This window comes from Crinia signifera, chromosome 8 (genome assembly GCF_055691185.1).
Source record: "Crinia signifera chromosome 8, ASM5569118v1, whole genome shotgun sequence".
Lineage (NCBI taxonomy): Eukaryota > Metazoa > Chordata > Amphibia > Anura > Myobatrachidae > Crinia > Crinia signifera.
The window spans coordinates 157135324-157150646 of NC_139224.1; the positions used below are offsets into that span (position 1 = coordinate 157135324).

The 15323-nt window shown below is 46.8% G+C and overlaps 1 protein-coding gene across 1 annotated transcript; it reads left to right on the plus strand.

Moving 5' to 3' along the window:
• Window positions 1-1920: 1920 nt before the first annotated feature.
• Window positions 1921-12342, plus strand: PLK3 (polo like kinase 3). The gene is made up of 15 exons (XM_083157484.1): window positions 1921-2159; window positions 4526-4633; window positions 5254-5370; window positions 6467-6596; window positions 6687-6774; window positions 7633-7728; window positions 8342-8540; window positions 8632-8758; window positions 8960-9069; window positions 9471-9591; window positions 9692-9775; window positions 10074-10236; window positions 10349-10478; window positions 11090-11200; window positions 11577-12342. Exons 1-15 carry the CDS (start codon window positions 2001-2003, stop codon window positions 11769-11771), a joined length of 1938 nt encoding a protein of 645 aa, XP_083013610.1. The 5' UTR covers window positions 1921-2000; the 3' UTR covers window positions 11772-12342.
• The last annotated feature ends 2981 nt before the right edge of the window (window positions 12343-15323 follow it).

Here is a 15323-nt window from a genome sequence, read left to right on the forward strand (position 1 = left end):
ATTGTGTGCTGATTGGGCCCTTTTCTGAGCTGGTGTGGAGCGATTCCGATCCGATGCGCGGTCCCGCGGGTCGGTCGGTCGTTATTGAGATCCTACCTGCTGCAGGTAGGATCTCAATGACGACCATACAACCGGGTGCGGGTCGCCATCGGATCGGACCCGCTCACGGTGCACATCGTGAGCGGGTCGTGCCCTCCCGCGTCATCGTGAGCGGGTCGGACGAGACACTGACGACCCGCTCACGATGTGCATCGTGAGCAGGTCGTCCTGGTGTGTACCCTACATAAGGTTCAGAGGGGCAAGGCTTTTCATGTGGTATTTTATGTACATATTTAGGTTTATATTAATCTCCCCTTCTCCCAACTATTTATGTTTATATTAATCCCCCCCCCCCCCCACCCCCTGCAGTTACCGATTGACCCATTTGACAGTGTAATATTCTCTCATGCAGTTTGCGGCCAGTAATGACAAGTGGGATGGGGCCCCCCTGTCTAAAGTGACCCCGGGCCCCCCAAAGACTTAATATGGACATTTGTATGTAGGGAACAGGGAGGAGAGGTAAAGGAATCAGTAATGATTGGTGTAGGGAGCAGTATGGTTCAGTGTAGGGAGCAGTGAGACTAAGTGTGGGTTAGCAGTGAGGAAGGCTGTAGGGAGCAATGACGGCGGGTGTAGGAAGAAGTGAGGGTGGGTACGGGTAGGGAGCAGTAAGGGTGGGTGTAGGAAAGCAGTGATGGTGGGTGAGGGTCGGAAGAAGTAAGGGTGAGTGAGGGTAGGTAGCAGTGAGAGTGGGTGAGTATAGGGAGCAGTGAGGGTGGATGGGAGTAGGAGGCAATGAGGGTGGGTGAGGGTAGAACGCAATGAGGGTAGGGAGATGTGACAGTGGATGAGTATAGGGAGCACTAAGGGATTGTAGTAGGGAGCAGTGAGGTTGGTTGGGAGTATCGAGCAGTGAGGGTGGGTGAGTGTAGGGAGCAGTGAGGGTGGATGAGTGTAGGGAGCAGTGAGGGTGGATGAGGGTAGTGAGCACTAAGGGTGGGAGTAGGGAGCAGTGAGGGTGGGTGAATATAGACAGCAGTGAGGGTGGGTGGCAGTAGCTAGCAGTGAGGTTGTGTAAGTGTGGGGAGAAGTGAGGGTGGGAGTAGGGAGCAGTTAAAGTGGGTTAGTGTAGGGAGAAGTGAGTGTGGGTAGGTGTAGGGATTCGTACACCTGGGTGAGTGTAGGGAGCAGTGCGGGTGCGTAGTAGTAGGAAGTAGTGAGGATGTGTTAGTGTAGGGAGAAGTGAGTGTGGGTAGGAGTAGGGAGCAGCGTGGATGGGTGAGTACAGGGAGCACTAAGGGTGGGAGTAGGGAGCAGCGAGGGTGGGTGAGTATAGGGGGCACTATGGGTGAGAGTAGGGAGTAGTGAGGATGTGTTAGTGTAGGGAGAAGTGAGTGTGGGTAGGAGTAGGGAGCAGCGTGGATGGGTGAGTACAGGGAGCACTAAGGGTGGGAGTAGGGAGCAGCGAGGGTGGGAGAGTATAGGGAGCACTAAGATTGGGAGTAGGGAGCAGGGAGTGTGGGCAGGCAGGAGTAGGGAGCAGTGAGGGTGGGTGAGTATGAGGAGCAGTAAGGGTTGGAGTGGGCAGCAGTGAGTGTGTGTGAGGGTAGGGAGCAGTAGGGGTGGGAGTGGGGAGCAGTGAGGATGGGTGGGAGTGGGGAGCACAGATGAATGAGATGATGCAGTTGTAGTGAGCCGCCGCTGAGCTCAGTGTGAGTAGCATAGAGAGACTACTAGACTACTAGACTACTAGTATGGTAATGAATAAAAGCCACGTGGCTCCGGTCCTCTCTCCGATCTCCTGCAGCTGCCCTGCCAGACCACGCCTCTCATAGGATACTGCGCATGCGTGTGACGTCAGTCACCCTCCCATTGATAAAAAGCTCCGGGCAGTGCGGCTGTGGAGACAGTCAGTCAGTGGAGCTAAGCTTTGGTTACAGGCTGGATGTTTGGGACCGGTCATGGAGTCTGCGTGTTATATTCAGTCACATCCCTATCAGACCAGTGTCCTGGCTGCCCCAAAGCCCGATCCCCCCCGCGCCGGGCACCAGAGCCCATGCAAGATCATCACAGACACCCTGAGCGGCCGGAGTTACAGGAAGGGACGGCTGCTGGGCAAGGTGAGACCCCAGGTCTATTACCGTATTAACAGTAAATGCAAGCCTACTGGGCTAGGTGAGACCTTAAGTCTATTACCGTATTACCTGTACAGGCAGGACAGCTGCGCAAGGTGAGACCCAGGTATATTACCGTATTGCCATTAAATGCAAGCCTGCTGGGCTAGGTGATACCCCTGGTCTATTACCGTATTACCTCTATGTGCAGGGCTGCTGGGCAACGTGAGACCCCCCAGGTCTATTATCATATTACGTGTATATGCCGGACAGGGCAGCTGGGCAAGGTGAGACCCTACGATGATCCGATGTAGCACAGGAATGGTCAGCTCCTGTACCCATTATATTACCAGTATATGCAGGAAAGAGCTGTGGGGTTGTGGGAGGACCCAGACATGTCTTATGTTTCTTGTTTATCTATTGTAAAAGGTGGGGGCTGCTTGGCCAATATTGGGGTAACTATATATTGTATGTGTAGTTTGGGGTGAGGTCTGTCCTCCTGGTTAAGGAGATGGGTTTTGGGATTTTTCATGTATGGAGAGCTGGCCCAGCATGTGACATATATCTGTATAATGCAGGGTGACATTGGTGGCTGCTGGGACACCGCCAGGCTCATGTTCTGTTGCTGACCATAGAATCTGTGTATCTGATGGCACACTGCTGTAATTCATCCATTGTTCACAATCTGCTGCTGCAGCGCCCTTTCTTGTGTATGCTTTGATTGACAGCTGGTTCCTGAGCATTGTCTGCAGAGCCTGTCCCCCTATTTGGCTCCTTTCCTGGCTGTGGATTATTCTAGTAATTATGATATTGTGCAGAGATGTGCGACATGATGGATAGTGTTGGTGCTTTACTAATGCTGTTGGTTGTCTGCCTCCCTTTAGCAGTGAATGTCCTGGGGACGAGCCAGGAATATCAATGTCTGCACTAATCCTCTGAACCCACCAGGCTTGTCCTTGGTCTCTGCGGTGTTTCCGATTGGCTGGATGTGGATCTTCCTAGCCAGTGGCTGTTATGTTTTCGGATAGTAACTTGGCAAGTGTCGCTTTGGCTTTCTGGATGCCCTGCATCAGCGACTTAATTGCTTTGCTACTATTACGTCAGTGGCTTCGCCATTTGTATGCTTGGGGCACAGTCATGAATATTCCTAAATTGTTGGCATGAATTCCCTGCACGCAGCCAGGATTTGTATCCTGCAGTGCCGCTTGCCCGGTGTTGTGGTTCTGCCTCCATACCTGGTATTTGTGGCTATTATGCACCTAGACAACAGGTGTTGCTGTAGGCTGCAACAAACGACTCCGTGTTTGTGCAGGACGCTTGGCTGTGAGTGAGCTCAGTGTGACTGGGTTGCAGGGGTTTAGTGAATGTGTTCCTTGGTATGTAGCTGGCACGCTCACTCTGCTGGTATCCTCCACCGTTACCCTCCTCTCAGCCCGCAGACACCTTCTTCCCTGAGTCATGTCCTTTCTCTGTACATGATCCTGGCCCAGCCTATCTATTGAAAGGCAAGCTACATTCTTGGCCCAGCCTGTCAAGAGGGGATGACCTGCATTCCTTATCCTCTTGTGAAACCTGAGATTTACCACCAGTGTACTGTTTGCACTCATAGCCCAGGTTAGATGGTTATTCTGTGACAGAAGTGCACTGCATGCCATCTCAGCAGGATTACCTTGCTGCCGTTATATGTACAGAAACTTTGTAGATTCCCCTATTTTCTGTCCCTTTGTTAGTCTGCATCATGCAGCCTCCTCTCCTGCAATGTCTGACTGCTGGATGGGATCACTGAGGGAGACCAGTCTCCTGTACTCTGCAGCTGCTAATCATACCGTATGGCTGTTACCTTGGGCAGCCAGTGGTCATTAGAAGTTCCTGCAGACCGCGAGGTGTGGGGACGGTTCCGTGCTTGTGTGTGGTTAGTGAATAGGCATTGTCTTCCATTACTACCAACATGAGTGACGGTGAGAGCTTTCTATAAATAGTCTGCACAATGGAAGCTCTCACATCCGAAGTTATATTGGGATCAGCCACAGCAGGAAAGATCGTTATAGGATGTCAGTCTGGATGGGTCTATACATCCTAGTCTAGATTCGTGTGCTATGTCAATGTTTGGCTGACTGTTAAATTTCTCTATCCTGTGTTCCACTATTTGAAAATAAACTGATTATTTAATCATTTTGCATGTCGGCATATGGCCTAAGATGGCTTCTTGTATTTTTCCTCCGTCTGTCATTCGCCCAACTGCGCTGTGCAACATTCTGTATTGGTGCTGCACCTTTATATGCCAAGGGACCAACTTAACCCCTCAATATGACGTCCTCACTTGCTCCGTAGTGAATTCGCACCTGTTGATCACACGTTGTTTTTTTTTTCAGGGTGGATTCGCCAGATGCTATGAAATGACTGAAGTTTCCACAAATAAAACCTACGCCGTCAAAGTTATTCCACACAGCCGCGTCTCCAAACCTCACCAGCGTGAGAAGGTGAGTGCCTCGCGATGAGTCATGGGGGGCTTTATTCATCAGGTCTCATTATCAGGACCCTCAAACTGAAATCAGGCATGGGACCAATCTAACCTGATACGACAAACCCAAATCCAGCATTATTTTCTCCATGATGGGGTTAATAGCCTTTACAACCTGCTGACTAGGGCCCTAGTTTTATAGGCTTGTAACATATTTACATGATGATAAAAGGCTTTGTTCAAAGGATTCCAGGCACCTTTATACATCTGCTTCTTATGAAAGCTGATGGACACACCTGTGGTTAATGGGTCATACATGTAGTAGCTATAATCTGGATCTGCAGCCAAGGTGATGCAGAAAAACTCCCTTTAAAAAAAAAAAAAACCTGTACAGGCATGTCCAAACTATGGCCCTCCAGCTGTTGTGAAACTACAAGTCCCATCATGCCTTGCCACAGTTTTTCTATTAGAGAATGCTAAAACTATGGCAAGCCATGCCTGGATGTGTAGTTTCACAACAGCTGGTAAGGTTCTGTGACCAATCAGTATGACCCAGTGTGAATATGAAGTTTAGTATGCCCTTTCCTGGGTGGTCCGGGCTAGCAAAATCCATGTTAACATTTCTGTTTCTTCCTGCAGATTGTAAATGAGATCGATCTCCACAGAGAGCTTCACCACAAGCACGTCGTGAAGTTCTCTCATCATTTCGAAGACTCTGAAAACATCTACATTTTTCTTGAACTCTGCAGCCGGAAAGTGAGTATCTGTGGTAATATCTTCCTCAGGTGTCCTGCCTGGGCCTGCAGAGTAATGCTTTCCCGCACATCAGCTTCTGCTATTACTCCATTCCCTGACTCAGATGCTAGAACCCTGCTTCCTCCGCTTTGTAAATCTAGTTGTAGCTTCCTGCTTAGTCTCACAATGACTGTTGTTGGTAGATTCACAAGGTGCTGGGAATATTCCAACATACGCTGGATGCCGCGGTGGGCCAGAAAGCTGCTGTATCTATTCCAATGCCTCCTGTGTGTCTGTATATATTAGTACAGTTCACCAGGTGGTGGCATCTTGTTCCCGTATGCCCCTTTGTGAAGTTCACAGCTCCGCACGCCCCCACCCATGCAGAGAAAATGTAATCTAACCTGTGTTCCAGTCAAATGACAACCAGCTGTGCCGGCTGTGAAGGCTCTTTGTAAAATTGTGTCCATAAATAAATTCCATCCCTTTTTTTCTGTAGCTATGATTCGCTCCAGACTTCACATACAGACGATGGTGCACAATGGCTCTCTGTGCAGCTAGTTCCATAGTCCTGGTTGTCTCGCAGATAAGGCCTCTATAGATAGAATTTCAGGGCATGCAGTGATGGCTACAGGCTGGAAGCTTTGCTAAAGAGCCTGTTGAGCCCCAGGAGGGAGGAGCTGTTATACAGTACAGGCTGTTTTTTTTTTTTTTTTTTTTTTTTTTTTTTATTGATATAACTAGATTGCTTGGATGTGTGACGCTATCGTCTGCCAATTAATATGTAGTATGCTGGATATATCTAGTTGATCACCGGTCAGTGTTCTTACCGCAGAACACTGGCCATGACAGATCACTCAGCACACACAGCTTTGACACATCGCTGAATGATCCAGCGTCGCTCAGAAAATCTCCCCCCATGTGTAGGCCCCGTAAGACTCCATATTTACAGTTACGTTATCACCTATAGCATGTGCTGTGTTATGGTCGTTGCGGAATTCTTCACATTGCAAGAACCGGTTCCGTTTCAAGTAATCTTGTTTTTCTGCTAGAATTTGCGCGGATTGTTTGCCTTTGAGGCTTGACACTAAGGGTGTGTGTTTTTTTCCATTTGCAGTCCCTAGCTCACATCTGGAAGGCGCGGCACACTCTTCTAGAACCTGAAGTCAGGTATTACCTGAAGCAAATCATTTCTGGACTCAAATATTTACATGTGCGGGGAATTCTTCACCGGGACCTCAAACTAGGTAAATAGACTATAAGGCCTATGGTCTGCTGTCCAGTGGGTCCTTTTATGAACCCGTAAAAAATAATTTTTTTTATTTGAATATTTGCAGGTAACTTTTTCATCAATGAGAACATGGAATTGAAAGTTGGTGACTTTGGGTTGGCTGCCAGGCTGGAACCGCCTGATCAAAGGAAAAAGTGAGTGGCGTTCTTCATTGGTTTAGTCAGGGTCTAAGTAACTTGTACAATGTTACTTACGGCTCTAGTGGGGCTGATCGTCTTCAGAAAAGACCAGAGGGGTTCATTTTAATACTGCTTTCAGACTGCAAATGCAGGGTCGCACCGGGATTTTTTTCACCGATACAGTCCCGGTCTGACCCTGCATGTACGGTCTGTTCAGATCGCATCAGCCAACCGGCAATATTGTGGGGGAGCAACGGCGCATCATTGGGGGCGGGGGAGGAGGCATCGCTTACAGCTGGTGCTGCCTCTTCCATAGTGTGAACGGGTCGCTCAATCTGATTAACCCGCTCACACTGCAACGAACCAGTAAGAACCCTTCTTACCTGGTTCAGATTACAGTATTGCTCCCAGGTAGCAGTAACCCCTTTCTCATCACACAAATTACCAGGTCGAACCGGCATCAACCCAGTAATTTTGTGCCATGTGAAAGGGGTATAAGCTATTTATATAGCGCACACATATTACTGGGAGCCAATTGGCCTACCAGTATATTTTTGGATTCTGGAAGGAAACCAGAGTACCCAGATGAAACCCACGCAACCACAGGGAGAATATAAAAACTCAACACAGTTCGGGCCATGGTGGGAATCGAACCCATGTCCGTCCGCGCTAAAGCTTCTACAAATTAAGAGGTCATGTTGCCCCTAGCAACCAGTCAGACTCAGCCTAGCATTATATAGCATGCAACGGAGAAATGGAAGACCGAATCTGGTTGCTATGAGAAACAGCCCCCTCTTCTATTTTTAGAAGCTTCGGTAAATGTACCCCTCAGCCTACGTATCCTGCTCCTTAACTGCTTATTTTCTTGTCTAGAACAATCTGCGGAACTCCAAACTATTTGGCCCCTGAAGTCCTCTACAGACACGGCCACGGTCCGGAATCCGACATCTGGTCCCTGGGATGTGTTATGTGAGTTTAGCTGCCTTCTTATCATAGAATATCATTTGAAGCTGTTCATTAAAAGAGAAAGGTGCTTATGTTCTGGAAAATTTAAATGTGGGTTCCGTGGCCGGACCTGGGTGGAAGTGAATCACAAGCTGCATCTCTTGTGTTTAATGACGCACAGGAAACCAATGATATTTTTGTGTGTTTATGCCACTCAGCCATAGTTCCTGCATTGAGCTGTTTGTTGTAGTGTTGCCTGTTTGGTGCGGATACCACACCTGCAAAAATAGCATCACGTGCTTTTTGGGTCCTTAGTGTAAAGATCATTAATTGTCTGCACTTCGTCCCTGTTAGGGAACAAGGCAAATCTCTCTAGAATAAATATTATGGTCTTGTGGTTTCCTGACCTATTTTCTTTGCATAGGTGTTAAGTTAATCTTGTACCGTTATCGTTACTGAGAGATCCTCCATCGATGCCCTATTCTCCCCCACCGCCCCCCATTCCTGGTTTCAAAAATCTATTTTCTAAACTAAAATAGCATCGGTTAACCATGACCTTTTCGCTTGTGGTAACTAATCTACTGTCATGTTCCTGTTGGAGTCTATTAAATCTAATGACAACCTGTCCTCCCCCCAGGTATACGTTACTTTGTGGCACACCTCCCTTTGAGACATCGGATCTGAAAGAAACCTACCGCTGCATCAAGCAGGTAAAATACACCCTGCCGGCCTGTCTCTCCTCAGCTGCTAAGCAGCTCATCGTGGCGATCCTGAAACGCTGTCCCTCTGAACGTCTAACTCTGGACCAAATCCTGGAGCACGACTTCTTCACGAAGGTTGGTTAGCCCCCTCCTAGCATTCTGATGTGTTAATTTTAATTAAAGCCCAGAAAGGATTTTCCTTAATTCTATGTCTATTCTTATTTAGAGTTACACGCCAGACAAGCTGCCCCCTAGTAGTTGTGTGATGGTCCCAGAACTGCACCCACCACATCCTGCCAAGAGCCTCTTCACCAAAGTTGCTAAGAGTTTGTTTGGGAAAGGCAAATCCAAAGGTAGGTGGTCTTCACTTGCTCCTAGGGTAATGCGAGGTGATTGGTCGGTGTAGTAAAGCTGTGATCTCTGAACTCTTGCTAGATAATTGGGACATGGTCAAAATGGCTTCTTGCTAGTGACCCTTCTGGTGCTTCCTTGGAACACTGATGGAGGGCTGTGTGTGTGTGGTTCTAGATCTGACATATTTGGTTTTCCTGCAGCTAAGAAAGGACCCTCAGAAGAGAAGGAAGAAATCTCTAAGCTGGTGACGGGTCTGATGAAAACTACTATCTGCAGACAGCTGAGCTATAAAACGGTGGATGGCAATGAGGTGTGTGTTCTGGCATGTCGGGCATAGAACAGTCCTTGAGGTTGCATGTTAAGCTGCTGTTCTCCTGGACATTGTAGGGTTAATTATGTTGTGAGCCAATTACCCTACCAGTATATTTTTGGTATGTGGGATGAAACCCACTTAAACACGGGGAGACTATACAAACTCCACACAGTTAGTGCCATGGTGGGAATAGAACCCATGACCTCAGTGCTGTGAGGCAGTAATACTAACCATTACACTCTGTACTGCACGTTTATATTATACAAGCTGTCCTTGGTTTGGTAGGGATACACCTCCATCCTGATGCGTACCGAGCCTATGAGGCCAATGACCAGAGTTAATAATTTTCTGACATCTTAAATTATTTTACACTTTTTTTTTCTCTTTTCTGCCCACAGGCTGCCCCAGTCGCCGGCCATGTTCTAAGTGGCACTTACAGCCCTGTAGAAACTCTGACAGAAGAGGCTTCTGGGAAGTCTGTCTCTCAGTCAATCCGTGGGAGCCTGGTTAGCAGTGATGGTAAGGGACCGTGGCACTACATATAGCGTGTGGTAAATGGCTTTGTAATGCAGCGGTGTATAACATGTAATGGCTGCTAACACTGTTCCTGTCTCTACAGCCCTGGAAGACTGCATTACTGCATCTGGAGTTATGGAAACTGCACTTGAAGTCATCAAAGACTGCCTGTCCTCCATGCCAACAGGTAACTACTGCCCCTGTAGTCAATGCCGTGGTCTCTGAACCCTTTGTGTGCCAACATGTGTGAAATATCTGCTGAAAATGCCAGCGCCGCTCACACTTGTTATATAAATTCAAACAAATTGTACAATTACAGGTCATTATGATTAAATGTTTTCTTGACCATTTTGATACCTGTATTGACCAATTCACTTGGCACTCGAAGGGTTAACAGACTCCGAACTAATCCTGCTCTACAGATAGCAACACAAACTGAGCGGAGATTTACATGTGTTAAATGGATTTCTCCCCTTTGCCTGCAGGTGAGGGAAAGCCAACACCCCTCTCCAGACACGAGAACTTCATGTGGGTGAGCAAATGGGTGGATTACTCCAACAAGTACGGGTTTGGCTACCAGCTGTCCAACCGCTGCATCGGGGTCCTCTTCAATAACGGTACGCACATGGTGCTACCGGCAAACCGCAGGTCAGTAAAACCATCAGGAGTTCCTATTAAACTCTCAATAGTCATGAATAAGATGCATCAGTTGCTGTACTGGCCCTTTTACTAAGTCACCTTCTTGTATGTACCCTCTCAGGAACGTCCATTACAATCTGACGAACAGCCGCCACTATGTGTTCCCTGTTACTGCGGTTCCAGAGCAACTCCAGGGCCAAATGAGTGTCCTGCAGTACTTTGCTACATACATGGAAAAGAACCTCATGAAGGTGAGAAGCAGTCTTGTGGGTAATTGGGTATTTCTGATGAGCCGCCATTGCCCCCTCCCCCTCCTGTCACTGTTCCCTAAGCCAGCTGAGAATTGTCAGTGTCATATGACTGCTGCACATTTGCATTGCAAATACAGTGATGCTTTTAATTGGCTATCGTTGGAAAGATGCAAATCTGAGCATGTGACCTCTTCACGCTGTTCTAATAGCAGTAACCTCTGAATATGATCCAATATCTATACTGGAAGTGACACTAGCTGATGTCTGCCGTCATGTAACTGGCAGCAGCAACCTATTTTGCATAAATTCCGTATCTGGTTTTGAGTGAAGTCTTGCTGTAAGCAGTACGTAAGCCCTAATTGCTCTCCGGGTAAAGCACAATTAAGGTATACGCAGTATCAGGAGAAGCCTGCCATGCTGACTGGAGTGTCTGGGTGTGGTGAGAGCTATTGCTGCTGCTGCCAGTGACCAGTTTCTAATGCTCATAGCCCAGGAATGTCACACAACCAGTGCATGCTACTAGAGATAAGTTTAGGGAGACTCTCTACCACTCTGTAATACAGCAGTCTGCAAATTGCATGATGGACTAACACAGATTCTTGTGCCCACAGGGTGGGGATCTTCCGTGTCACGACGAGGGGAGCCAGCCCCTCTTGCTGCTCCTGCAGTGGGTGAAAACGGAACACGCGCTGCTGATGCTCTTCAACAACGGAACCCTTCAGGTAAGATAGTTCTGCAGCTGTCACTAAAGCTGGGCGTATGCTAGGTGCATTTCCTGCAGTTTGGGGTCTTTTCTTGCAATTGTGGCAATCACGCAGTGTGTCCAAATTGCATGTGTTTGACTGCCTTTATACATGTAAGCCAATCCTGGTAGCAAGCGCAGTTGGATCTGCATAATGGTGCAGTGTATAAAGATCTGGCACTTGGCGATGTCCTGCTGTGACACTGCTTTCAGCAACCTGGGATCCTAGTATAAAAGGGGTGTTAGGAGTACACACACCCATCTTAAACTGCAAGTTCCTGTGTGCACTGGTCACCTCTTTATTTTGTCTAGACCTGTTGGAACACGTGTTAATTATTGTCTCTGCTTTTCCGCAGGTGAATTTTTACAACGATCACACTAAACTCATCCTCAGCAAGCCTCAGGACGTCTACCTGGTCACTTACATTAACCGGGACCGCAACTCCCAGACGTTCCTGCTCGACTCACTGCGGCAGAGCGGCTGCAGCGCAGACATGCTCCACCGCTTGAAATATACTCTGAAACTCCTCCAGCAGAAGGCGGAGTCTTAAGCCTCATCCCTGCAACGTGTCCTCCGTGTGTGATGTGCCTGGAGGCACTCTACCATTGAACTGATTGGACACTTCTACTGGGGATACAAGGCAGCGGCCTGCATTCTTGTTTGGACAATTAACTTGAAAATGTTCTAAGGAGAGACCAGTGGTCGCTGGACCTCAACTCCTTCTACAATCCAAGGGCTCCTCTGAGCTTCTTGGTGCTTGAAGCCTGAACCTACCAATTGTAGCGGAACTATAACCAACCATCACCTACTAGCTAACTATCTTCACCTGGTGCCACACGTAAGGTGCTTCTTACCACTATCTGGGTTACGGGAAAAACACATCTGGACACAGCCACCCTGGCTTGTCCTTCAAGCTTTGATTGTTGTGCCCGGCACGTTCTAAAAAGGAATATCAATCATCTGATGATAGACTCGTTAATAAGCTTAAGCCGATCATGGTATGAGGCCACTCTGTGGCAGGATTAATTCTGTCACGTTCATCCAACTTCAGCTGAGCTATTGGAGTGCTGCTTCTAACTTCTCTGTAGGTCTTATGGCGTCTGTGGCTGTTTAACGTGAGCCCCCCCTCCCCCACCATTCATCAGAACCTGTCAGTTGCACAAAAGAACCAGCTGCTGGGGGCTGCCGCTTTAAACATTCCAAAGTTTATTGGGTGACAACTTCCCAGCAGCTGTGTGTTCAGCAAGACACTCGCTTCCCCCTCCTTGCTTTGTGCAATGTCTTGCTGTAGTGTTTTCAATAAGTGTTGCCTGTGATTGTCTCATCAGCAACCGATAACTGGCTGTTCACAAGGTTGTATGTGAACGTATACAGTAGGATTGTTTATCTGGTTCTCAGTCTGCTGTGAAGTCCGTCACTGTGGTTGTAGTTTATCATTGGCCGGAGTCACAGGAAGCAGATCTGTGCCTTCTTGACTACACAACCCAGCATGCCCTGGCCACGTTTTGGCACACCATATTAGTAGAACTGTAGCGGGGCATGCTGGGGCTTGTATTTTCTCAACCATGTCCATCCCTGAGGTGCCTGGGTCTGCTAGCAATGACCAGTTGTGATAGATTTGCTTATGGCTTTCTAGCTGCACTGGCCCACAATCCGGATGTGGGGCTTTAACTAGACTCCAGTCACCGAACGCCTTTCATCAGTCCTGAATTTGTGTCCAGTCTACCCCCCACCCATCCACTTGCGCACTAAGTTTACTACCAAAGGTATACTTTATTTCCGAGCTTGCTGTTCTAGGCAGTCTCCATTATTTTGTGTTCTCCATTATTTTGTGTTCTCACCAAAATAAAACACCTTAGTTTTGCTTTAATGTATCTGACATTCTTTACCAAAGACCCTTCGTTGAGGATTTACTATGAATCCTAAGCACCATTTTATAACCTTCTTAAATGGTGCGGAAATCCATACCAGCACTTTAAGTTGTCACATGCCACCACCCGTACCCCATGGTTTTCTAATTTCTACATATCGAGAAGTCGGTCTAGTTGCCAATATTGACAGATCGCTCCCCTTCCATTTCCGCTGAAATGTCTGCTAGTTTCAGGTGGTTACTTTTCCTGGTACTGACCCCCACTAGATTTATCTGGGGGCCTAATAATAATAATGCTGTTGTGTTTAATTTCATTGTCGAATTAGAACATTTATTTATGTTTTATTTATAAAGTTGTATTTATTTTAATTTTTTTTTCCTTAAATCGCATTGAACAGGGAAAGTGAATGTTTTTTTTTTTTTTTTTTTTATACAAAAACAAATAAATTTTGGTTTGACAAATAAATTTTCTGTGTTTACTGTATCAAAGCGTTCTGTAGAAATTTTCTTCAAAGGAAAAGTAATACAACACGAGGACATGCACTAAAACTGGAGGGAGGTAGGTTCAGGGGAAATGTTAAAAAAAAAAAATTACTTCACAGAAAGGGTAGTGGATAAGTGGAATAGCCTCCCATCAGAGGTGGTAGAGGCTAAGACAGTAGAACAATTTAAACCTGCTTGGGATAGGTATATGAATATCCTTACAAATAAATAAGGATTAAAAAGGGTTGAGATTACCTGAAGGATAAAGGGGCAGACTAGATGGGCCAAATATCTGCTGTCAAATTCTATGTTTCTATGAGTATTTGTGTTAACTGACTTGAACAATAGATCTACAGGTAGTGATTTGAGGATTGACAAACCGGAACTTTTAGAGTTCCACACAGTTTAATGCTGGGTACACACAAAGTTTTTTTATTAATAAATGGGTATTTGTTTGGAGCTGTACGAAAAAGCATCCTAAACTGTAAGCCGGTCACCGCCTACACACAGATGTAATAACCAGTCTTACTAGTGCTATAGGTATAAAGTCCAATCAATAAAGATATGGGAATTCTTCAGCGGTCACAATCTGTACAGGAAATCCTAGGAGGTCCCGAACAATATGACATGTAAAGAAAATAAGACTATATACTTGTTTCACACTGGATAAGTATTTACACCTTTGGCGATGGGACATGGGTTTGAATGGGGAGTGATCCGCTCCAGACTTTCCAAATATCCACCCGGAGATAGGTTCAACACCACACGTGCAGATAAAGTTGTAAGTTCACATGTGTGCTTGCTTCAATTATTCAGCAATCGGAATGCACATAATATCTTTACACCGGATCTCTTCCAGAACCGGGGATGTATGAGCTGTGTGTGTGTGTGTGTGTGTGTGTGTGTGTGTGTGTGAATAATGGAGACTTCTCCCAACAGAAGAATTTTAATAGAATCCAAGGCATGTCAGAGTGTGGGAAAACCTTAGCACACCATACCAGATGGACCGGGTATAAAGCATGGGGACCAATGTAACGCACACAGAGTTGTACCTTGGTTAACTATAAAAGCAACTGACATAATCTCTATTCGGCACGCTGCAGTGCCTTTTTCAAGAGTAGTATCATGGACACCTAAGTCCTGATGCACAAATGTGGCCCCGGAGCTGGGCTATTAACCTGCAATGGGTAACGCTTACTATGTATGACGCTGGCCGGTGTCTGTACGCCGGTATAGAAGTTTATTCAGCAACATTGCAGCTCAGGGGAGCTGCTTTGGTAAGTGCATTCTGCAGCATGGCCTCCTCCTGTAATGTCCACAGTCTTGCATTTATGGATGGATGTTGCTGGCATGCAGTCAGACAGTACACTAGACTATATAAAGATTGTTCTGACCAGTCTAAATAGCCCTCCAGCTGTTGAACTACACTTCCCTGCAGGTTTTGCTACTTGGCAATGCTAAAAATGTTGAAGGGTGTGCTGGGATGTGTAGTTCAACAGCTGGAGGGTCAAAGGGTCCCCATCCCTGATCATCTATGTTCCCAGCTTAAGAAATACTGCCCTAAACAACCATATTTGTAGATGGTGAATGGTCCACTTTTTTTTTTTCTGCCTGTCGAACTTCTACTTGTTGACCTAATGATCCATGTGATCATATGACCTTTGTGGACACCCCATCACAAGCAGTGTAACCATTCATCGTAACAAGGAAGTAACAGAACGGTTGTTGTTTTTTTTTTTTTTTAATCTT

Coding starts and splice junctions, on each gene's coding strand:
- PLK3 (XM_083157484.1), top strand. CDS start 2,001: ATGGAGTCTGCGTGTTATATTCAGTCACATCCCTATCAGACCAGTGTC. Junction 9,776..10,073: donor CCTGTCCTCCATGCCAACAG/GTAACTACTGCC, acceptor CTTTGCCTGCAG/GTGAGGGAAAGCCAACACCC. Junction 10,237..10,348: donor GTGCTACCGGCAAACCGCAG/GTCAGTAAAACC, acceptor GTACCCTCTCAG/GAACGTCCATTACAATCTGA.